The 24,444-nt window shown below is 43.4% G+C and overlaps 1 protein-coding gene across 1 annotated transcript in view; it reads left to right on the top strand.

The window, feature by feature from the left end:
• The window catches only part of LOC120022775 (adenylate cyclase type 2-like), an 85,967-nt gene that overhangs the window by 38,511 nt on the left and 23,012 nt on the right, over nt 1–24,444 (top strand). The window contains exons 6-17 of the mRNA XM_038966769.1: nt 233–344; nt 1,434–1,561; nt 3,600–3,758; nt 3,911–4,043; nt 4,269–4,445; nt 4,564–4,604; nt 8,111–8,191; nt 8,653–8,722; nt 8,954–9,051; nt 9,946–10,030; nt 19,204–19,344; nt 19,668–19,784. Coding sequence (XP_038822697.1) covers nt 233–344; nt 1,434–1,561; nt 3,600–3,758; nt 3,911–4,043; nt 4,269–4,445; nt 4,564–4,604; nt 8,111–8,191; nt 8,653–8,722; nt 8,954–9,051; nt 9,946–10,030; nt 19,204–19,344; nt 19,668–19,784 — 1,342 coding nt within the window. The remainder of the gene's footprint in view (nt 1–232; nt 345–1,433; nt 1,562–3,599; nt 3,759–3,910; nt 4,044–4,268; nt 4,446–4,563; nt 4,605–8,110; nt 8,192–8,652; nt 8,723–8,953; nt 9,052–9,945; nt 10,031–19,203; nt 19,345–19,667; nt 19,785–24,444) is intronic.

The following is a 24,444-nucleotide window of genomic DNA, read 5'->3' as shown; positions in this document are numbered from 1 at the left end:
TAGAGGAGAAAAGAAAAGACTGCTGGGCCTTTTACTGAATGGGTATTCCTTTGTCCCTTCTCTCTCTCTCTCTCTCTCTCTCTCTCTGCAGTATTCTGCAGAGCATAAGAAAAGAAAGAGAGGAGGAAAGTAGAAGACATTTGTTTTTTACTTTGTTTTAAGCCCTTTGAATCTCTTCCCCCTCTCTCTCTCTCACTCTCTCTCTATGTTTCTCTCTCTCTGTTTGTTTCAGTATTCTGTATGCAGACATAGTAGGGTTCACTAAACTGGCTGGTGACTGCTCACCCGGAGAACTGGTGTACATGCTGAATGAATTGTTCGGCAAGTTTGACCAGATCGCCAAGGTAATGTTACACGCACGCATATGACACACACACAGATGACACACACACGGATGTACACATGCTAGCACACACATGGACACACGCACACAGACAAACTAGCACACCATAACGGTAGTTGTGCGTAATATATCCGTGGGAAGTTTTCTCTCTTGCTGATCTGTCTGCTGTGTTTTCTCGGATGGAGTGTTAGCTGTTGATTCATGTCAGTACAGCTACAGGCCTACATGCACGCACACGCGCACACGCACACACACACACACACACACACACACACACACACACACACACACACACACACACACACACACACACACACACACACACACACACACACACACACACACACACACACACACACACACACACACACAGCCTAGTGCCCCAGCAATTTGTTTGTTATATAATAGACAGAGGAGTTTGGATGTTTGGGCATTGCTGTAAGCAGCCTCACATCTAGTGGGAGTGTGTTTTGGTCATCGTTGTGTGTGTGAGAGGGCATTAGCACATCTGTGTAGGTGTATGTGTTCACTAGGGATGCACAGTAATGCAGTTCCACAAGCTATGCAAAGTTCATACAAAGTTGATGAAAAGTAGATTTTTGAATATGGTGGCTAATGGTTATATGCATAATCTGTAAACCCAAGGTCATATTTTGATTTTCTCTGGATTTTTTACATTTTATTTAGACAAAGTAATTCACTTTTTCTCTCTCTCTCTTTCTCTCCCTAGCTCTGTGCATCTGTTTCCCCCTCTCCCTATTCCTCTCCCTACTAACTCATGTCTCTCTCTCCCTCTCACCTACTCTCTCTCTCCCTCTCACCTACTCTCTCTCTCTCTCTCTCTCTCTCTCTCTCTCTCTCCCTCTCACCTACTCTCTCTCTCTCTCTCCCTCTCACCTATCTCTCTCTCTCTCTCCCTCTCACCTACTCTCTCTCTCTCTCTCTCTCTCTCTCCCTCTCACCTACTCTCTCTCTCTCTCTCTCTCTCCCTCTCACCTACTCTCTTTCCCTCTCACCTACTCTCTCTCTCTCTCTCTCTCTCTCTCTCTTTTTCCCTCTCTCTCTCACTCGCTCCCGCTCCTCTCTCCAGGAGAATGAGTGTATGCGTATAAAGATCCTGGGTGATTGTTACTACTGTGTATCAGGCCTACCAGAGTCTCTCCCACACCACGCAGGCAACTGTGTCAAGATGGGACTGGACATGTGTGAGGCCATCAAGTAAAACACCAGCTCTCTGCTTTCACACACGCACACTTAACACACACAAACCCACATACAACATACAACACACACACACAAACGTACATACAGTTGAAATCGGAAGTTTACATACACCTTAGCCAAATACATTTAAACTCAGTTTTTCACAATTCCTGACATTTAATCCAAGTAAAAATTCCCTGTTTTAGGTCAGTTAGGATCACCACTTTATTTTAAGAATGTGAAATGTCAGAATAACGTTTCGGGTAGCCTTCCACAAGCTTCCCACAATAAGTTGAGTGAATTTTGGCCCATTCCTCCTGACAGAGCTGGTGTAACAGAGTCAGGTTTGTAGGCCTCCTTGCTCGCACATGCTTTTTCAGTTCTGCCCACAAATTTTCTATGGGATTGAAGTCAGGGCTTTGTGATGGCCACTCCAATACCTTGACTTTGTTGTCCTTCAGCCATTTTGCAGCAACTTTGGATGTATGCTTGGGGTCATTGTCCATTTGGAAGACCCACTTGCGACCAACCATTAACTTCCTGACTGATGTCTTGAGATGTTGCTTCAATATATCCACATAATTTTCTTCCCTCATGATGCCATCTATTTTGTGAAGTGCCCCAGTCCCTCCTGCAGCAAAGCACCCCCACACCATGATGCTGCCACCCCCGTGCTTCACGGTTGGGATGGTGTTCTTCGGCTTGCAAGCCTCCCCCTTTTTCCTCCAAACATAACGATGGTCATTATGGCCAAACAATTCTATTTTTGTTTCATCAGACCAGAGGACATTTCTCCAAAAAGTACAATATTTGTCCCCATGTGCCGTTGCAAACCGTAGTCTGGCTTTTTTTATGGCGGTTTTGGAGCAGAGGCTTCTTCCTTGCTGAGTAGCCTTTCAGGTTATGTCGATATAGGACTCGTTTTACTGTGGATATAGATACATTTGTACCTGTTTCCTCCAGCATCTTCACAAGGCGCTTTGCTGTTGTTCTGGGATTGATTCGCACTTTTTGCAGCAAAGTACGTTCATTTCTAGGAGACAGAACGCGTCTCCTTCCTGAGCGGTATGATGGCTGCGTGGTCCCATGGTGTTTATACTTGCGTACTATTGTTTGTACAGGTGAACGTGGTACCTTCAGGCATTTGTAAATTGCTCCCAAGGATGAACCAGACTTGTGGAGGTCTACAATTTTTTTGAGGTCTTGGCTGATTTCTTTTGATTTTCCCATGATGTCAAGCAAAGAAGTACTGAGTTTGAAGGTAGGCCTTGAAATACATCCACAGGTACACCTCCAATTGACTGAAATGATGTCAATTAGCCTATCAGAAGCTTCTAAAGCCATGACATAATTTTCTGGAATTTTCCAAGCTGTTTAAAGGCACAGTCAACTTAGTGTATGTAATCTTCTGACCCACTGGAATTGTAATACAGTGAATTATAAGTGAAATTATCGGTCTGTAAACAATTGTTAGAAAAATTACTTGTGTCATGCACAAAGTAGATGTCCTAACCGACTTGCCAAAACTATAGTTTGTTAACAAGACATTTGTGGAATGGTTGAAAAACGAGTTTTAATGACTTCTACCTAAGTGTATGTAAACTACCGACTTCAACTGTATGCACTACCAGACACATGCACACACACACATGCATGAGTACATGCACACACAAACACAGGCATGTAGTCATGTACAAACACACACGCTCACACACAAGCCTCTATCCCAGCCAGACTGGGTCTCAGCTGTGTGTGAGCTGTAGTGCAAATACAATGTGAAATAGTGATGATAAACTAATCCTCTCTTGTGCGCCAGTGGGCTAAACACACACACACACACACACACACACACACACACACACACACACACACACACACACACACACACACACACACACACACACACACACACACACACACACACACACACACACACACACACACACACACACACACAGAGACAATCTTTGTCCTCAAACACACACACCCAAACTCAGAATATTTTTCACCCCATTGAAAAAGGTTCATTTGAGGTTATACATTTTTACCTTAGGAAGGTGCGGGATGCTACTGGGGTTGACATCAATATGCGAGTCGGGGTGCATTCTGGGAACGTGCTGTGTGGCGTCATCGGCCTCCAGAAGTGGCAATACGATGTCTGGTCACATGATGTCACTCTAGCCAATCACATGGAGGCAGGGGGCGTGCCAGGGTACGATCAACCAATAGGGGGTCTACTGTTTCTTGAAATATTTCCCAAGACATATTTGCATTCACAAACCATTTGGCTTATGTTTATTAATCACCCTCTCTCTTCCTTCCTCCCTCTCTCCTCTCTTCCCTCTCTCTTCACTCCTCCCCCAGGCGTGTCCATATCTCCTCAGTAACATTGGAGCATCTGAAGGGCTCCTATAAGGTGGAACCAGGGGAGGGACAAAGTAGAGACTTTTACCTGAAGGAACACGAAGTCATCACCTACCTGGTCATCAACCCCAAGGTGAGACTTGGGAATGTGGTCCAAACATGGTCCAAACACAACCACAGATATAACATACTCTAAAAACTCACGTTTATAAACTACCGATTTATTGGGTATATACTACTGTTTATAATACATAAAAACGGCATGAAGCTGTTTGCTTGAATTGAGAAATAGATCTTAGAGAAGATAAAAAAGGGGGGGGGAAAGTTATACTCCTCTCCATTTTGATTGGTTCACCAGGTTGAGAGGCGGAGCCCCCACCTGTGTACGCGTTCTCGTTCTACATTGGACGGAGGGAAGATGAGGGCATCGGTCAGAATGACTCGATACCTGGAGTCGTGGGGGGCGGCAAAACCCTTTGCTAACCTGCACCACAGAGACAGCATGACTACTGACAACGGCAAGATTAACACTACTGTAAGTAAACACACACACACACACACACACACACGCACACACACACACACACACACACACACAAACATATTGAAACACACTCATGTCCAGCCTCACCTTCTGTGATTGTGTGTTTCAGGATGTTCCAATGGGCCAGTATCACTACCAGAGAAGAGAGAGGTGAGACTTTACCCCTTCAGATCAGGCATCTTTACTTTACACCAGACCATCAGACTTTACCCCTACAGATCAGTCATCTTTACTTTACACCAGACTACCAGACTTACCCCTACAGATCAGTCATCTTTACTTTGCACCAGACCACCAGACTTTACCCCTACAGATCAGTCATCTTTACTATACACCAGACCACCAGACTTTACCCCTTCAGATCAGTCATCTTTACTTTACACCAGACCACCAGACTTTACCCCTTCAGATCAGTCATCTTTCCTTTACACCAGACCACCAGACTTTACCCCTTCAGATCAGTCATCTTTACTTTACACCAGACCACCAGACTTTACCCCTTCAGATCAGTCATCTTTACTTTACACCAGACCACCAGACGTTACCCCTTCAGATCAGTCATCTTTACTTTACACCAGACCACCAGACTTTACCCCTTCAGATCATTCATCTTTACTTTACACCAGACCACCAGACTTTACCCCTTCAGATCAGTCATCTTTCCTTTACACCAGACCACCAGACTTTACCCCTTCAGATCAGTCATCTTTACTTTACACCAGACTTACCCCTACAGATCAGTCATCTTTACTTTACACCAGACCACCAGACTTTACCCCTTCCGATCAGTCATCTTTACTTTACACCAGACCACCAGACATACCCCTACAGATCAGTCATCTTTACTTTACACCAGACCACCAGACTTTACCCCTACAGATCAGTCATCTTTACTTTACACCAAACCACCAGACTTTACCCCTTCAGATCAGTCATCTTTACTTTACACCAGACCACCAGACTTTACCCCTTCAGATCAGTCATCTTTACTTTACACCAAACCACCAGACTTTACCCCTTCAGATCAGTCATCTTTACTTTACACCAGAGCACCAGACTTTACCCCTTCAGATCAGTCATCTTTACTTTACACCAAACCACCAGACTTTACCCCTTCAGATCAGTCATCTTTACTTTACACCAGACCACCAGACTTTACCCCTTCAGATCAGTCATCTTTCCTTTACACCAGACCACCAGACATACCCCTACAGATCAGTCATCTTTACTTTACACAAGAGCACCAGACTTTACCCCTTCAGATCAGTCATATTTCCTTTACACCAGACTTACCCCTACAGATCAGTCATCTTTACTTTACACCAGACCACCAGACTTTACCCCTTCAGATCAGTCATCTTTACTTTACACCAGACCACCAGACTTTACCCCTTCAGATCAGTCATCTTTACTTTACACCAGACCACCAGACATACCCCTACAGATCAGTCATCTTTACTTTACACCAGACCACCAGACTTTACCCCTACAGATCAGTCATCTTTACTTTACACCAGACCACCAGACTTACCCCTACAGATCAGTCATCTTTACTTTACACCAGACCACCAGACTTTACCCCTTCAGATCAGTCATCTTTACTTTACACCAGACCACCAGACTTTACCCCTTCAGATCAGTCATCTTTACTTTACACCAGACCACCAGACTTTACCCCTTCAGATCAGTCATCTTTACTTTACACCAGACCACCAGACTTTACCCCTTCAGATCAGTCATCTTTACTTTACACCAGACCACCAGACTTTACCCCTTCAGATCAGTCATCTTTACTTTACACCAGACCACCAGACTTTACCCCTTCAGATCAGTCATCTTTACTTTACACCAGACCACCAGACTTTACCCCTTCAGATCAGTCATCTTTACTTTACACCAGACCACCAGACTTTACCCCTTCAGATCAGTCATCTTTACTTTACACCAGACCACCAGACTTTACCCCTACAGATCAGTCATCTTTCCTTTACACCAGACCACCAGACTTTACCCCTTCAGATCAGTCATCTTTCCTTTACACCAGACCACCAGACTTTACCCCTTCAGATCAGTCATCTTTACTTTACACCAGACCACCAGACTTTACCCCTTCAGATCAGTCATCTTTCCTTTACACCAGACTTACCCCTACAGATCAGTCATCTTTACTTTACACCAGACCACCAGACTTTACCCCTTCAGATCAGTCATCTTTACTTTACACCAGACCACCAGACTTTACCCCTTCAGATCAGTCATCTTTACTTTGCACCAGACCACCAGACATACCCCTACAGATCAGTCATCTTTACTTTACACCAGACCACCAGACTTTACCCCTTCAGATCAGTCATCTTTCCTTTACACCAGACCACCAGACATACCCCTACAGATCAGTCATCTTTACTTTACACCAGACCACCAGACTTTACCCCTTCAGATCAGTCATCTTTCCTTTACACCAGACCACCAGACTTACCCCTACAGATCAGTCATCTTTACTTTACACCAGACCACCAGACTTTACCCCTTCAGATCAGTCATCTTTACTTTACACCAGACCACCAGACTTTACCCCTTCAGATCAGTCATCTTTACTTTACACCAGACCACCAGACTTACCCCTTCAGATCAGTCATCTTTACTTTACACCAGACCACCAGACTTTACCCCTTCAGATCAGTCATCTTTCCTTTACACCAGACCACCAGACTTTACCCCTTCAGATCAGTCATCTTTCCTTTACACCAGACCACCAGACTTTACCCCTACAGATCAGTCATCTTTACTTTACACCAGACCACCAGACTTTACCCCTACAGATCAGTCATCTTTCCTTTACACCAGACCACCAGACTTTACCCCTTCAGATCAGTCATCTTTCCTTTACACCAGACCACCAGACTTTACCCCTACAGATCAGTCATCTTTACTTTACACCAGACCACCAGACTTTACCCCTACAGATCAGTCATCTTTCCTTTACACCAGTCATGTCTTAAGAACATGACACCAAACAGGATATAATATTGATCAACATACTCATATTGTTGGCATCGCTGTACTATATGTTCTGTATACAGAAAATTGCCTGTCGTTATTGTTCGCATATCAAAAGGTATTAAAGAAGGGTTTGATGGGTAAGATCATTCAGGCCTAACCTTGGTTTAATGTTATTGCTGTTATGTTATTGGTTGTGTAGAACAATACACGGTTGATGTCACTATTTCCTGTGTCAAGACTGTCTACCCATCTGAGTAATATTGTTCTCTCATCCTCCTCCAGGAATAGATCTATCTATAGACACCAACCTATGGCTCCTTTCTACACCACTATAGATTCCATTACAGATGTAGGATCTTAGTTTCATCCAGTTTACTACAGCAGGAAAATAATCCTGCAGCAACAGGAAATGTGAATTATTATGTGGATATTCTTTTAGGGGTTGTTAAAAAGTGTCGTAAGAAGCTTTTTTAACCTCAAAAACACTACAAGTTTTACATTTCCTGCATTGCAGGACAGTTCTCCTGGAACAGGGTGATCAAATGAAGATCCTAGATCGGTACATGATTCCCATTCATTACAGGTCATCCTGTCTCCTTGTAGGGCTATCTGTGTTTGTCCTTGAGTATGCTGCATCTTGTTCTTCCTCTCAGGACTAAATCTCAGAAGAGACGGTTTGAAGAGGAACTGGAAGAGAGGATGATCAGAACCATCGACGGCATCAACTCACAAAAGTTAGTACGACTACACACCTGCTTTATTTCTAGAACAGTGACAGCCATGTTGTTATGCATCATCAAGTGTGGTAGGTGTTTCACATTGGTGGTAGATGAGGTGAATTCCCCACCTTACTAACTAAAGCTCTTTGAGACCTAGTGAAAAGCCTGTTGTATAATCCATTCATTATCATTTGTATGAAGCACTTAGTTCAGTACCTTTTATGTGACAAGTGGGTTTACGTTAAAATTCAATTCAATTCAGGAGTGCAGATACTTAAAGAGCAACATAAAATAACAGACGAAACAATAGTTATTAAAAACATGACGTGTAATGGGGGGGGAAAGAATGTCCCAAATGCATCGAAATGATGGTTGGAAGGGAGGAAATTCTGAGGTGTCTTGTTTAATGTCCCTGATGTATTGCTAGTGTCTGTGTGAACCGCTGTCTGAGTGTCTCTGTGTTCTCTTCTCTGTAGGCAGTGGCTGAAGTCTGAGGACATCCAGAGGATCTCACTGTTCTTTCACAACAAGACTCTGGAGAAGGAGGTGCTGTAGGACAACAACACTGCAGTTCAGTCAAATGCAAATGAAATTGAAAAATGAAAATGTCATATTCTGCCACTGCTGCCCCAGACAAAAATGCAGTGACTCCATAAAAAGAAAAGATGATTGCTGTGAAAGTTAGAACGTGTTAGAGAGTTATAATGTGAAGTTACAGTAAAAAAATGCTTCATTTTGACCACCACCTGTTGACCATGTGTGTGTTAATGTCCCCAGTATCGAGCCACCACTCTGCCAGCCTTTAAATACTACGTCACCTGTGCCTGTCTCATCTTCTGCTGCATCTTCATAGTGCAGATACTGGTCCTGCCCAAGTAAGTCTGGACCCTACATAGTACACTTCATAGTAGACTACATAGTACACTACATAGTATGGATACAGTACTTGTCCTGTGCATCTGTACTCTTCACAGTGCCTTTCATAGTACTCTTCATGATACTCACCAGTTCAATACTACTTAGCATACAATCTGCATCGTAGCCCTCATAGTGGGAATACTAGATGTGCTAAAAGCCATTCAAGTCCGTGTTCTTTTCTCTATAAAAACAGAGAACTTCGCAATTACAGTGTCAAGAGACGAAATGCATCTTTGATCGATTGAGTCTCACATCAATAAGGTCCCCAATTGCAGCTGCAAATGATACGCCTTAAGATACAGCAATTAAGAGAAAGAAAGAAAGAAAACACAGATGAAAGATATGAATAACGTCTGATGGTTAGAATGTGAATCAAAAGGTCTGGGTCTGAGATGTCGATGATGATGATGAAGATTACTTTGATGATGACAAGGATAATGATGATGATGAATTCTCGTTATGGAAGGAAAAAAGGTCCAATGCACTGCATCATCATTTAGTTAATTGTGTGTGTTTACAGGAGCCAGGAGGGGTAGAGCCATAGACAGAGATACTCTAGCTTCTGAAAGCATCATTGATTTTCTCATTCAGACTAACGTCTCTTCCATTTAGACATGACATCATCATTTTATGACACGCCTAAATCAGCCGTCTACTTGGCTAACTTCTGTTAGAAAATATAAACTGTATTCAGGAAACATAGGCCTGCATAATAGGGGGAAGTATGTAGTACTTAGTGGAAGTGGGTCGCAGTTCACTGGTTCCAATTCAAATACATTATCGTTTTACTGCTCTCTATAGTACTCATCTGGAGGTAGTTAACACATTGTGTGTGTGTGTGTGTGTTACAGAACAGCAGTGTTGGGGATCTCCTTCGGCATGTCTTTCCTCCTTTTAGCTCTGATCTTGGTCATATGTTTCTCTAGCCACATCTTGGTAAGTTACACACACACACGCATGCAAGCACACACACACACACACACCCACATCATCTACTCCTTTCTCTTCATACCTCTTCTCTCTCTCTTTTTCTCTCGTTCTCTCTTTTTCTCTCGTTCTCTCTCTCTCTCGTTCTCTCTCTCTCGCTCTCGTTCTCTCTCTCTCTCGTTCTCTCTCTCGCTCTCTTTCTCTCTCTCGCTCTCGCTCTCTCTCTCTCTTTCTCTCTCTCGCTCTCTCTCTCTCGTTCTCTCTCTCTCCCGTTGTCTCTCTCTCTTTCTCTCTCTGTCTCTCTTGCACTCTCTCTCTCTTGGTCTCTCTCTCTCTCTTGTTCTCTCTCTGTCTCTCTTGCACTCTCTCTCTCTCTCTCTGTCTCTTGCACTTTCTCTTGTTCTCTCTCTCTCTCTCTCTCTCTCTCTCTCTCTCTCTCTCTCTCTCTCATTCTCTCTCTGAAATCAACAAAGCATGAGAAGACTTTGCCTTTGTTTTGGTTTGTTTGTTTGTCAATTAGGGTGTGCAGGGTGAATACGTGGTCTGTCGTATGATAATTTGTTAAAAAGCCAATTTGACATTTGCTCAGTACATTGTTTTCACTGAGGAAATGTATGAGTCTGATGTTAATGATAATGCAGAGGATTTTCCCAAGGTTGCTGTTGACGCATATCCCACGGTAGTTATTGGGGTCAAATTTGTCCTCACTTTTGTGAATTGGGGTGATCAGTCCTTGTTTCCAAATATTGGGGAAGATGCCAGAGCTAAGGATGATGTTAAAGAGTTTTAGTATAGCCAATTGTCTGTATATTTTATAATTTCATTGAGGATACCATCAACACCACAGACCTTTTTGGGTTGGAGGGTTTTTTGTATTTTGTGTTGTGGTTCATTCAATGTAATTGGAGAATACAGTGGGTTCTGGTAGTCTTTAATAGTTGATTCTAAGATTTGTATTTGATCATGTATATGTTTTTTCTGTTTGTTCTTTGTTATAGAGCCAAAAAGATTGGAGAAGTGGGTAACCCATACATCTCCATTTTGGATAGATACTTATTTGTGTTGTTGTTTGTTTAGAGTTTTCCAATTTAGGTTAGTCTATGGATTCTTCAACTACATTGAGCTGATGTCTGATGTGCTGTTCCTTCTTTTTCCATAGTGTATTTTTGTATTGTTTTAGTGATTCCCCATAGTGAATCTCTGTCACTCTCTCTCAATGGGTAAGGCTGAATGAATGAATTGTCAGTGATGACCTTGGGTTTACTGTTGAAACCGAAAATCCTGTCTATTGTATGCAAGTGTGGAACACACTGAGAGAGAGAGAGAAGTGTGAGGGGGGAGAGAAGAGAGATGGATGAAGAGGAGGAGAGAGAGAGGAAGAACGAGCTGGGGAAGAGCGAGGGAAGAATAGAGAGGAATAGAGCGAGAGACACTTTAGACTTTCTGTCTTTATTTAATGAGCCATCTTCATTTGATTAAAAACACCATAGTAACCTCCCCACACCCAGAGAGAAAGAGACAGGAAGATAGAAAGAGAAAGAGACAGGAAGATAGAGAGAGAAAGAGACAGGAAGATAGAGAGAGACAGGAAGATAGAGAGAGACAGAGACAGGAAGATAGAGAGAGAAAGAGACAGGAAGATAGAGAGAGAGAGAGACAGGAAGATAGAGAGAGAGAGAGACAGGAAGATAGAGAGAGAAAGAGACAGGAAGATAGAGAGAGACAGGAAGATAGAGAGAGACAGAGACAGGAAGATAGAGAGAGAGAGAGACAGGAAGATAGAGAGAGAAAGAGACAGGAAGATAGAGAGAGACAGGAAGATAGAGAGAGACAGAGACAGGAAGATAGAGAGAGAGAGAGACAGGAAGATAGAGAGAGAGAGAGACAGGAAGATAGAGAGAGAAAGAGACAGGAAGATAGAGAGAGACAGAGACAGGAAGATAGAGAGAGAAAGAGACAGGAAGATAGAGAGAGAGAGAGACAGGAAGATAGAGAGAGAAAGAGACAGGAAGATAGAGAGAGACAGAGACAGGAAGATAGAGAGAGACAGAGACAGGAAGATAGAGAGAGAAAGAGACAGGAAGATAGAGAGAGAGAGAGAGACAGGAAGATAGAGAGAGAGAGAGACAGGAAGATAGAGAGAGACAGAGACAGGAAGATAGAGAGAGACAGAGACAGGAAGATAGAGAGAGACAGAGACAGGAAGATAGAGAGAGAGAGAGACAGGAAGATAGAGAGAGAAAGAGACAGGAAGATAGAGAGAGACAGAGACAGGAAGATAGAGAGAGAAAGAGACAGGAAGATAGAGAGAGAGAGAGAGACAGGAAGATAGAGAGAGAAAGAGACAGGAAGATAGAGAGAGAGAGAGACAGGAAGATAGAGAGAGAAAGAGACAGGAAGATAGAGAGAGAAAGAGACAGGAAGATAGAGAGAGAGAGAGACAGGAAGATAGAGAGAGAAAGAGACAGGAAGATAGAGAGAGAAAGAGACAGGAAGATAGAGAGAGACAGAGACAGGAAGATAGAGAGAGACAGGAAGATAGAGAGAGAAAGAGACAGGAAGATAGAGAGAGAGAGAGACAGGAAGATAGAGAGAGAAAGAGACAGGAAGATAGAGAGAGAAAGAGACAGGAAGATAGAGAGAGACAGGAAGATAGAGAGAGAAAGAGACAGGAAGATAGAGAAGGGAGAGAGAGAGGGTGGTGGAGAGAAAGACAAAATATGGAGAAGGCTTACAGTGTATATTTGATTAAAGCTGCATGGTATTGCAGTCACACCGTATCATTAATTTATCAGGATATGGATTCTCAGATTGCAACAGCTGTGTCTGTCACACCAGCACTGGAGAACAGAGAACACCATTTACAAATGAGACACTATGTGTGTGTGTGTGTGTGTGTGTGTGTGTGTGTGTGTGTGTGTGTGTGTGTGTGTGTGCGTGTGCGCGCGCGCGCGTGTGTACCTGCATGTTTGCTTCAAAGACAGGCTGTATTCAGCCTGGAACATGGGGTTTTAAACGACAAGACACACACACACACTCCTGCATTAGCTGTGTCCTTACAGCAGCAGGGTGAGATGAGATGACGATAAGAAAGACTAGAAAGTAAACAAATAACAAAGAACCTATAAATACTTTTCTCATCCTCTCTGAAGACTTTAACCTGATACCAGACAGTGGAGGAGAGATGGAGCTTGAAAGACAGTAGTCTGGGACTCATTATTTGGTGGAACACATTATTATACAACAACAGTCTGCAACACAACAGTCTGTCTGGCCCTGGTCCCTGCATGGTGTTCTACCTTGAGATTTCTCCTTAAACCATTTGTGATGTCTCAGAGTGTCTCTGTATACTGTATCTGAGCCAACCCAAATCCTGGGATTGGTAGTAAACACTGTATAGACAGAAAAACAGAACAAAAGACAGATGGAAGGACATGGGATAGTATAGTGCTCAAGACTGCAAACAAACCAAACTGTTTTAAATGCTTGAATTGCAAATTATTATGATTAACAGTGACACACTTACTTACACTCCCTTCGCAAACAATGCAGAGAGAAAGAAAATAGAGAAATAATAGAAAAGTAATAACACGTAATAATACAATTAATAATAAATACACAATGAGTAACGATAACTTGGCTATATACACGGGTTACCAGTACTGAGTCGATGTGCAGGGGTACGAGGTAATTGAGGTAGATATGTACATATAGGTAGGGATAAAGTGTCAGATAATAAACAGTAGCAGCAGCGTATGTGATGAGTCAAAGTTAGTGCAAAAAGGGTACATGCAGATAGTTAAATAGTTAACCAATAGCTGCCCAGACTAACTATTTACCAGTCTTATGGCTTGGAGGTAGAAGCTGTTCAGGGTCCTGTTGGTTCCAGACAGTACCGCTTGCCGTGCGGAAGCAGAAAGAATAGTCTATAACTTAGGTGGCTGGAGTCTTTGGCAATTTTTAGGGCGTTCCTCTGACACCGCCTTGTATAGAAGTCCTGGATATCAGGGAGCTCGGCCCCAGTGATGTACGGGGTTGTATGCACTACCTTCTGTATCGCCTTGCGGTCGGATGCCAAGCAGTTTCCATACCAAGTGGTGATGCAGCCAGTCAAGATGCTCTCAAGGGTGCAGCTATAGAACTTTTTGAGGATCTGAGGGCCCATGACAAATATTTTCAGCCTCCTGAGGGGGAAGAGGTGTTGTTGTGCCCTCTCTTTTAATGTTCTTATTTCACCTTTATTTAACCAGGTAGGTTTATTTAACCAGGTAGGTTTATTTAACCAGGTAGGTTTATTTAACCAGGTAGGCCAGTTGAGAACAAGTTCTCATTTACAACCCTAACCCTTTATTTCACCAGGTAGGCCAGTTGAGAACAAGTTCTCATTTACAACCCTAACCCTTTATTTAACCAGGTCGGCCAGTTGAGAACAAGTTCTCATTTACAACTGCAACCTGGCCAAGATAAAGCAAAGCAGTGTGACAAAAACTACAACACAGAGTTACACATGGGATAAACAAATATACAGTCAATAACACGATAGAAAAATCTGTATACAGTGTGTGCAAATGAAGTAAGGAGTTAAGGCAATAAATAGGCAATAGTGGAAAAGTAATTACAATTTAGCAATTAACACTGGAGTGATAGATGTGCAGATGGGAATGTGCAAGTAGAAATACTGGTGTGCAAAAGAGCAGAAAAACAAAACAAATATGGGATGAGGTAGGTAGTTGGTTGGATGGATGGGCTATTTACAGATGGGCTGTGTACAGCTGCAGCGATCGGTAAGCTGCTCTGACAGCCGATACTTGAAGTTAGTGAGGGAGATATAAGTCTCCAACTTCAGTGATTTTTGCAATTCGTTCCAGTCATTGGCAGCAGAGACCTGGAAGTAAAGGCGGCCAAAGGGGGTGTTGGCTTTGGGGATTACCAGTGAAATATACCTGCTGGAGCGCGTCCTACGGGTAGGTGTTGCTATGGTGACCAGTGAGCTGAGATAAGTAGGAGCTACACCTTGCAAAGACGTATATGGGACTTTGGTGACAAAACGGATGGCACTGTGATAGACTGTATCGAATTTGCTGAGTAGAGTGTTGGAGGCTGTTTTGTAATTGACATCGCCGAAGTCAAGGATCGATAGGATAGTCAGTTTTACGAGGGTATGTTTGGCAGCATGAGTGAAGGAAGCTTTGTTGCGAATAGGAAGCCGATTCTAGATTTAGTTTTGGATTGGAGATGCTTAATGTGAGTCTGGAAGGAGAGTTTACAGTCTAGCCAGACACCTAGGTATTTGTAGTTGTCCACATATTCTAAGTCAGAACCGTCCAGAGTAGTGATGCTAGTCGGGCGGGCAGCGATCGGTTGAAGAGCATGCATTTAGTTTTACTAGCATTTAAGAGCAGTTGGATGCCACGGTAGGAGTGTTGTATGGCATTGAAGCTCGTCTGGAGGTTAGTTAACACAGTGTCCAAAGAAGGGCCAGATGTATACAAAATGGTGTCGTCTGCGTAGAGGTGGATCAAAGAATCACCCGCAGCAAGAGTGACATCATTGATGTATACAGAGAAAAGAGTTGACTCTTCACAACTGTGTTGATGTGTGTGGGTCATGATAGATCCTTAGCGATGTGGACACAGATGAACTTGAAGCTCTCGACCCGCTCCACTACAGCCCCGTTGATGTGAAGGGGGGCGTGCTCAGCCCTCCGTTTCCTGTAGTCCACGATCAGCTCCTTTGTCTTGCTGACGTTGAGGGAGAGGTAGTTGTCCTGGCACCACACTGCCAGGTCTCTGACTTCCTCCCTGTAGGCTGTCTCATTGTCATTGGTGATCAGGCCTACCACCTTTCTGTCATCAGCAGCATATCACCCTGCATCCCAATGCTGGCTTTCCTCTGAATCTAAGCAGGGTTGGTCCAGGTCGGTCCCTGGATGGGAGACCAGATGCTGCTGTAAGTGGTGTTGGAGGGCCAGTAGGAGGCCCTTCTTCCTCTCATCAACAACAAAAAAATATCCCAATGTCCCAGGCCAGTGATTGGGACATTGCCCTGTGTAAGGTGCTGTCTTTCGGATGGGACGTTAAATGGGTGTCCTGACTCTCTGTGGACACTAAAGATCCCATGGCACTTATCGTAAGAGTAGGGGTGTTAACCGTGGTGTCCCGGCTACATTCCCAATCTGGCCCTCATACGATCATTGCAACCTAATCATCCCCAGCTTCCAATTGGCTCATTCAGCCCCTCCCGCTCCCCTGTAATTATTCCCCAGGTTGTTGCTGAAAATGAGAATGTGTCCTCAGTCAACTTACCTGATAAAAAAAGGGGGTAAAAACGTATGATGGTGTTGGAGTCGTGGGTGAACAGGGATTACAGGAGGGTACTAAGCACTCACCCCTGAGGGGCCCCTGGGTTGAGGGTCAGTGTGGCAGATGTGTTGTTGCCTACCCTTACCACCTGGGGGGGGGGGCGGCACGTCAGGAAGTCCAGGATCCAGTTGCAGAGGGAAGTGTTCAGTCCCAGGGTCCTTAGCTTAGTGGTGAGCTTGGAGGGCACTATGGTGTTTAACGCTGAGCTGTAGTCAATGAACAGCATTCTCACATAGGTGTTCCTCTTGTCCAGGTAGGAGAGGGCAGTGTGGAGTGCAATAGAGATTGCGTCATCTGTGGATATGTAGGGGCGGTATTCAAATTGGAGTGGATCCAGGGTGTCTGAGATGATGGTGTTGATGTGAGCCATGACCAGCCTTTCAAAGCACTTATTGGCTACAGATGTGAGTGCTATGAGGCGATAGTCATTTATACAGGTTATCGTAGCGTTTTTGGGCACAGGGACTATGGTGGTCTGCTTGAGCATGTAGGTTTTACAGACTTGGTCAGGGAGAGGTTGAAAATGTCAGTGAAAACACTTGCCAGTTGTAATTCATCTTGCCCTGTGGTCTTGTGAATGTTAACCTGTAGTAGTCTTAAACAAATCTACTTTGAAACAAAAGTACTTTATTTCCCTACCACAAAAAGGAAGACACCTGTACCATGTCTGATATACAGTTGAAATGCATAACATTTTGAGGTTGCATTCCAATATTACACTTTATATACATCACATAAGACTGAAATATAGAAAATAAAATTGACATAGAAACACCGGATTTTCGTCATTTTAATAACTATGAAAATAAATATTAACATTCCACCCATGAGGCCAAAGAGAGCACTTTTGGTAATGACTGCAGGAAAGGGCTACAGGTCTTACAACGGCTACAGAGAACGTATTCAGCTTCAATGATAGTTTGTAAGCCCTGCCACATCCTCAGAGCCGGCGTAGTAGTAGTTTCATTGGAGGTGGTAGCGGGATTTCTTAGGAGCATCCAGATAAGTGTCCTGCTCCTTGAAAGAGGCAGCTCTAGCCTTTAGCTCAGTGCAGATGTTGCCTGTAATCCATGGCTTCTGGTTGGGATATGTACATACCGTCACTATGGGGACGACATCATCAATGCGCTTATTAATGAAGGTGGTGACTGATGTGGTAAACTTCTCAATGTCATCAGATGAATCCCCGAACATATTCCAGTCTGTGCTAGCAAAACAGTCCTGTAGCTTAGCATCCTCTTCATCGGACCACTTCCGTATTCAGCGCGGAACAGCGGTACTGTTTGAGTTTTTGCTTGTAAGCAGGAATCAGGAGGATAGAGTTGAAGGCAATTTATGCTTGATCCAAAAATGTGGTCGGAGGCTCCGTATTGAGGGTGTGACGCATCGCCGTGAGTCTCAAAAATGTTGTAACAATGCGGAGTGCTCCGTATAGCTCTGCAATGACATGTTTGGTTGACGGTTGGTGGTGGCTGTATAAACACGAACTCACTTCCTTGACAACTTCCTTCACAACAGGCCTGCTCTGCTATGCGAAGCACAAGAAGTATGAATGCCCTGACTTCTGCAGAAGCCATATTGTAGTAAAGGCTGTGTGTCCACTGCACACATCGGATTGACCATGTAGAGCCTTTTATGGTCATATTTGCCAAATGGAGGGCCAGGGAGAGCTTTGTATGTGTTTCTGTGTGTGGAATAAAGATGATCTAGAGTGTTTTGCCTTTAGTTGCACAGGTGACATGCTGGTAGAAATTAGGTAAAACAGATTTCAGTTTTCCTGCATTAATATCACCGACCACTAGGAGCAACGCCTCTGGATAAGCATTTTCTTGTTTGCTTATGGCCCTATACAGCTCATTGCGTGAAGTGCGGTCTTAGTGACAGCATCAGTTTGTGATGGTAAATAGACAACTACGAAAAATATAGATGAAAACTATTTTGGTGAATAGTATGGTTTACAGCTTATCATAAGCTATTCTAACTCCGGCGAGCAGAACCTCCCACCTTGAGCTTACCCGACGCTGCCGTCCTGTCTTGCCGATGCATATTATCCATGTCCTTATTCAGCCACAACTCCGAGAAACATACGATATTACAGTTCTTCACGTCCCGTTGATAGGATTTATGTAATTGTAAAGTAGAACTCTTCATCCAAATCGAGGTTTGTGGTCACTGTTCTGATGTCCAGAAGCTCTTTTTGGTCATAGGAAACGATGGCAGAAACATTATGTACAATTAAGATTAGCCAACAAAAAAGCCCCATAAAATTGTTGCTCAGGAGCCCGTAAAACGGTAGCTATCCATTGCAGCGGCATTCTTTAAGATCTGTTACTGCAGCTGTTGTTTGTTCTTGTTCTTGTCCCCCATAGTCTTCAATTTCATGGCTTCTCCCGTTGCACTATGGCAATACAGGACTGTCCCTAGCCTTCTCTCTCTTTCTCTGGTCTCTCTTGCTCTGGTCTCTCTTTCTCTGGTATCTCTGTCTCTGGTCTCTCTTTCTCTCTCTCTCTTTCTCTGTCTCTGGTCTCTCTGTCTCTGGTCTCTCTCTCTTTCTCTCTATTTAAGATTGTACTCACTATTTTGATCTCTTTTCCCAGTCCCATTGTCATTTTATCTGTCCCCCTGCTTGTCTCTCTGTCCCCTCTCTCTCTCTCCCTTCCTTCCTTCCTTCCTTCCTTCCTTCCTTCCTTCCTTCCTTCCTTCCTTCCTTCCTTCCTTCCTTCCTTCCTTCCTTCCTTCCTTCCTTCCTTCCTTCCTTCCTTCCTTCCTTCCTTCCTTCCTTCCTTCCTTCCTTCCTCCCTCTCTCTCTGTCTCTCTCAGCAGGGAGGTAAAGGATCGTGGTGCTCTCTCCCCTGGCTCCCTACTTCCTCACGCATCATCATCGCCAACAAACCCTGGCTCCGATTGGTCCTCACCATGACAACCACCGCTCTTATACTGGTCATGGCTGTGTTCAACATGGTGTGTGTGTGTGTAAGTGTGTGTGTGTGTGTGTGTGTGTGTGTGTGTGTGTGTGTGTGTGTGTGTGTGTGTGTGTGTGTGTGTGTGTGTGTGTGTGTGTGTGTGTGTGTGTGTGTGTGTGTGTGTGTGTGTGTGCGTGAGTGAGTGTAGAGGATGTGCCAGGCAAAACTGGCAGGCAAGTCTTCCGTTATAGCCATCAAAATGATACTTGCAATGTAATGAATGTCATTCCACTGGTAGATCACACTGGAATACAGCCTAGTAGGGCTAAAGTCTAACTTCTCTTCCCCTCTCTTCTTTCTCTCTTCTAAACCTCTTTCCAGTTCTTCCTGGAAGATGAGGTTTTGACCACACCCCCTACCATGAACCTGACCAATGACAGCATTCTCAGCTCCCACAGCCACGCCCACCTCACGGATGGAAATAAGTTCTACTTACCTGTGAGTACATCTACCAGCCGTGTAGGCACAGGTGGGCCACCCACAGGGAAGCCAAGCCCAACTGTTGTGTCGTCAGCAAATTTGATGATGGTGTTGGAGTCATGCGCTCCCCTGTAACTATTCCCCATGTTGTTGCTGAAAATGAGAATGTGTCCTCAATCAACTTACCTGGTAAAATAAGGGGGTAAAAATGTATGATGGTGTTGGATTCGTGCAGTCGTGGGTGAACAGGGATTACAGGAGGGGACTAAGCACATACCCCTGAGGGGCCCCCGTGTTGATCCTCAGTGTGGCGGATGTGTTGTTGCCTATCCTCACCGCTTGGGGGAGGCCCATCAGGAAGTCCAGGATCCGGTTGCAGAGGGAGGTGTTCAGTCCCAGGGTCCTGAGTTTGATGATGAGTTTGGAGGGGACTATGGTGTTGAATGCTGCGCTGTAGTCAATGAACAGCATTCTTACATGGGTATTCCTTTTGTCCAGGTGGGTGAGGGTAGTATGGAGTGCAATAGAGGTTGCATCATCTTGATTTTATTTGATTTTGATCTGTGGATCTGTTGGGGCGGTATGTGAATTGGAATGGGTCCAGGGTGTCTGGGATGATGGTGTTGATGTGAGCCATGACCAGCCTTTCAAAACCTTTCATGGCTATAGATGTGAGTTCTAAGGGGTGAAAGTAATTTAAGCAGATTACCTTGGTGTTCTTGGGCACAGGGACTATGGGGTCTGCTTGAAACAAGTTGGTATTACAGACCTTGGCATGGGTCCCCAGATCCCCAAAAAGTTCTACAGCTGCACCATCAAGAGCATCCTGTTGGAATCGGCTAAACTTTGAACATTGAGATATTAAATAAATGATAGAGAAGAAGCTTTGAATAGAAAGAGTCTGTAGAAAGCCAGAAGGCTTTGGAATGTGTTTGATGGAGGAGAGGAGAGCGATGTGTTGATATAGGGAAGACAGATGGATAGCTGTGGATTAGGTGAAGGAGGGGTTGAGGTCAGGAGGTGAGAGGTGACGTCAGTTCCCCTTAAGGGAGTAATCAGGGTTTAGTATCTGGTTACCTTGTTCCTGTTGGGCATAAACTGTAAGGATTGGAGAGAGGGAGTGTATTAAGTATTAAGTAGGATGTAGGATATAACTGTGATGGAGGAAAATGTTTTGCTGTCTGATTACAGCTGTACAGAACCTTTGGGAAGAATTAAACTTGGTTAAAGCTTCTCTAGTGTCCGTGGGATATTTACTCTGAAAAATAAGAACCTAACAATCCTGACCAGTTGCATCACCGCCTGGTATGGCAACTGCTCGGCATCCGACCTTAAGGCGCTACAGAGGGTAGTGTGTACGGCCCAGTACATCACTGGGGCCAAGCTTCTTGCCATCCAAGACCTACAGTTGAAGTCTGAACTTTACATACACCTTAGCCAAATACATTTAAACTCAGTTTTTCACAATTCCTGACATTTAATCCAAGTAAAAATTCCCTGTCTTAGGTCAGTTACGATCACCACTTTATTTTAAGAACGTGAAATGTCAGTAGAGAGAATGATTTATTTCAGCTTTTATTTCTTTAATCACATTCCCAGTGGGTCAGAAGTTTACATACACTCAATTAGTATTTGGTAGCATTGCCCTTAAATTGTTTAACTTGGGTCAAACGTTTCGGGTAGCCTTCCACAAGCTTCCCACAATAAGTTGGGTGAATTTTGGCCCATTCCTCCTGACAGAGCTGGTGTAACAGAGTCAGGTTTGTAGGCTCGCTGACATGCTTTTTCAGTTCTGCCTACATATTTTCTATAGGATTGAGGTCAGGGCTTTGTGATGGCCACTCCAATACCTTGACTTTGTTGTCCTTAAGCCATTTTGCAACAACTTTGGATGTATTCTTGGAGTCATTGTCCATTTGGAAGAGCCATTTGTGAGCAAGCTTTAACTTCCTGACTGATGTCTTGAGATGTTGCTTCAATATATCCACCTAATTGTCCTCCCCCATGATGCCATCTATTTTGTGAAGTGCACCAGTCCCTCCTGCAGCAAAGCACCCCCACACCATGATGACGCCACCCCCGTGCTTCACGTTGGGATGGTGTTCTTCGGCTTGCAAGCCTCCCCCTTTTTCCTCCAAACATAACGATGGTCATTATGGGCAAACAGTTCTATTTTTGTTTCATCAGACCAGAGGACATTTCTCCAAAAAGTACGATCTTTGTCCCCATGTGCCGTTGCAAACCGTAGTCTGGCTTTTTTATGGCGGTTTTGGAGCAGTGGCTTCTTCCTTGCTGAGCGGCCTTTCAGGTTATGCCGATATAGGATTCGTTTTACTGTGGATATAGATACGTTTGTAACTGTTTCCTCCAGCATCTTCACAAGGTCCTTTGCTGTTGTTCTGGGATTGATTTGAACTTTTCGCAGCAAAGTACGTTCATTTCTAGGAGACAGAACGTGTCTAATATAATAATCTGTCTGTAAACAATTGTTTGAGAAATTACTTGTGTCATGCACAAAGTAGATGTCCTAACCAACTTGCCAAAACAATAGTTTGTTAACTTCTCTGGGATATGTGGGACGGTAGCGTCCCACTTGGCCAAAAGCCAGAAAAAATGTAGCGCGCCAAATTCAAATATATTACTATAAAAATCTATCTTTCATGAAATCACACATGAAAGACACCAAATTAAAGCTACACATGTTGTGAATCCAGCGAACATGTCTGATTTCAAAAAGGATTTACGGGGAAAGCATAAGATGCTATTATCTGATGATAGCACAACAGTAAACAAAGAAAGTGTAGCATATTTCAACCCTGCAGGCGCAACACAAAACGCAGAAATAAAATATAAATCATGCCTTACCTTTGACGAGCTTCTTTTGTTGGCACTCCAATATGTCCCATAAACATCACAAATGGTCCTTTTGTTCAATTAATTCCGTCCATATATATCCAAAATGTCCATTTATTTGGCGCGTTTGATCCAGAAAAAAAACAGCTTCCAATTTGCGCAACGTCACTACAAAATATCTCAAAAGTTAACGGTAAACTTTGCCAAAACATTTCAAACTACTTTTGGAATACAACTTTAGGTATTTTTAAACGTTAATAATCGATAAAATTGAAGACGGGTCTATCTGTTTTCAATACAGGATTAAAACAATCTGTAGCATGCTTTCTGGTCATGCGTCTCTATCTAACAGGACACTTCAAGTGACTTTGATTAAAAATGGCCGTACTTCTTCATTACACAAAGGAAAAACCCTCAACTAATTTCTGAAGACTGTTGACATCCAGTGGAAGCGGTAGGAACTGCAAGAAGGTCAATTAGAAATCTGTATTCCCAATGAAAATCCATTGAAAAGAGAGTGACCTCAAAAAAAGAAAATCGGAATGGTTTGTCCTCGGGGTTTCACCTGCTAAATAAGTTCTGTTATACTCACAGACATGATTCAAACAGTTTTAGAATCTTCAGAGTGTTTTCTATCCAAATCTACTAACAATATGCATATCTTATCTTCTGGGGATGAGTAGCTGGCAGTTGAATTTGGGTATGCTTTTCATCCAAACGTGAAAATGCTGCCCCCTATACTAGAGAAGTTAACAAGATATTTTTGGAGTGGTTGAAAAATTAGTTTTAATGACTCTAACCTAAGTGTATGTAAACTTCCGACTTCAACTGTATATACTGTACTAGGCGTCAGAGGAAGGCCCAAAAAAATGTCAAAGACTCCAGTCACCCTAGTCATAGATTATTCCCTCTGCTACACCACGGCAAGCGGTACCTGAGCGCCAAGTCTAGGTCCAAAAGGTTCCTTAACAGCTTCTACCCCCAAGCTACAAGACTGCTGAACAATTAATTAAATAGCCACCCGGACTATTTACATTGACACCCTCCCCCTTTGTTTTTACACTGCTGCTACTCGCTGTTTATTATTTATGCATAGTCACTTTACCCCTACCTACATGTACAAATTACCTCGACTAACCTGTACCCCCGCACATTGATTCGGTACCGGTACTCCCTGAATATAGCCTCGGTATTGTTATTTTATTGTGTTACTTTTTTCTTCTCTTTTTTACTTTAGTTTATTTAGTCAATCTTTTCTTAACTCTATTTCTTGAAGCTGATTGTTGGTTCAGTGTTTGTAAGTAAGCCTTTCACGGTAAGGTTTACACCTGTCGTATACTTCCCATGTAACACATACAATTTGATTTGATTTGAATTGATGTCTGTGCCCAGTGGGATATGTCACTGTGCTTCTATGGCTATATGCACCATGACACTGCCTACTTCATTTGTTCATTTAGCAAACAAGACAGCTCATAATCCAGTGCCTTTATCACAATAAACACACATATATTTGAACTTTAATTAGCTTAAACATGCAATATGTTCGCTCTGCCTCATGGCCAAATGTGTAGAAAAGCATGAGATTAGCTGTTTCCTCCCCTAAAAAATACAGTACCAGTCAAAAGTTTGGACACACCAACTCATTCCAGGGTTTTTCTTGAAATAACACATGTGGAATCATCTAGTAACCAAAAAAAGTGTTAAACAATCTAAATATATTTTAGATTTTAGATTCTTTAAAGTAGCCACACTTTGCCTTGATGACAGCTTTGCACACTCTTGGCATTCTCTCAACCAGCTTCATGAGGTAGTCACCTGGACT

The sequence above is a fragment of the Salvelinus namaycush genome, chromosome 27 (assembly GCF_016432855.1).
Source record: "Salvelinus namaycush isolate Seneca chromosome 27, SaNama_1.0, whole genome shotgun sequence".
In the NCBI taxonomy this organism is placed as follows: domain Eukaryota; kingdom Metazoa; phylum Chordata; class Actinopteri; order Salmoniformes; family Salmonidae; genus Salvelinus; species Salvelinus namaycush.
Note: the sequence above shows the minus strand (reverse complement) of the source record. Positions and strands in the feature narration are given on the sequence as shown.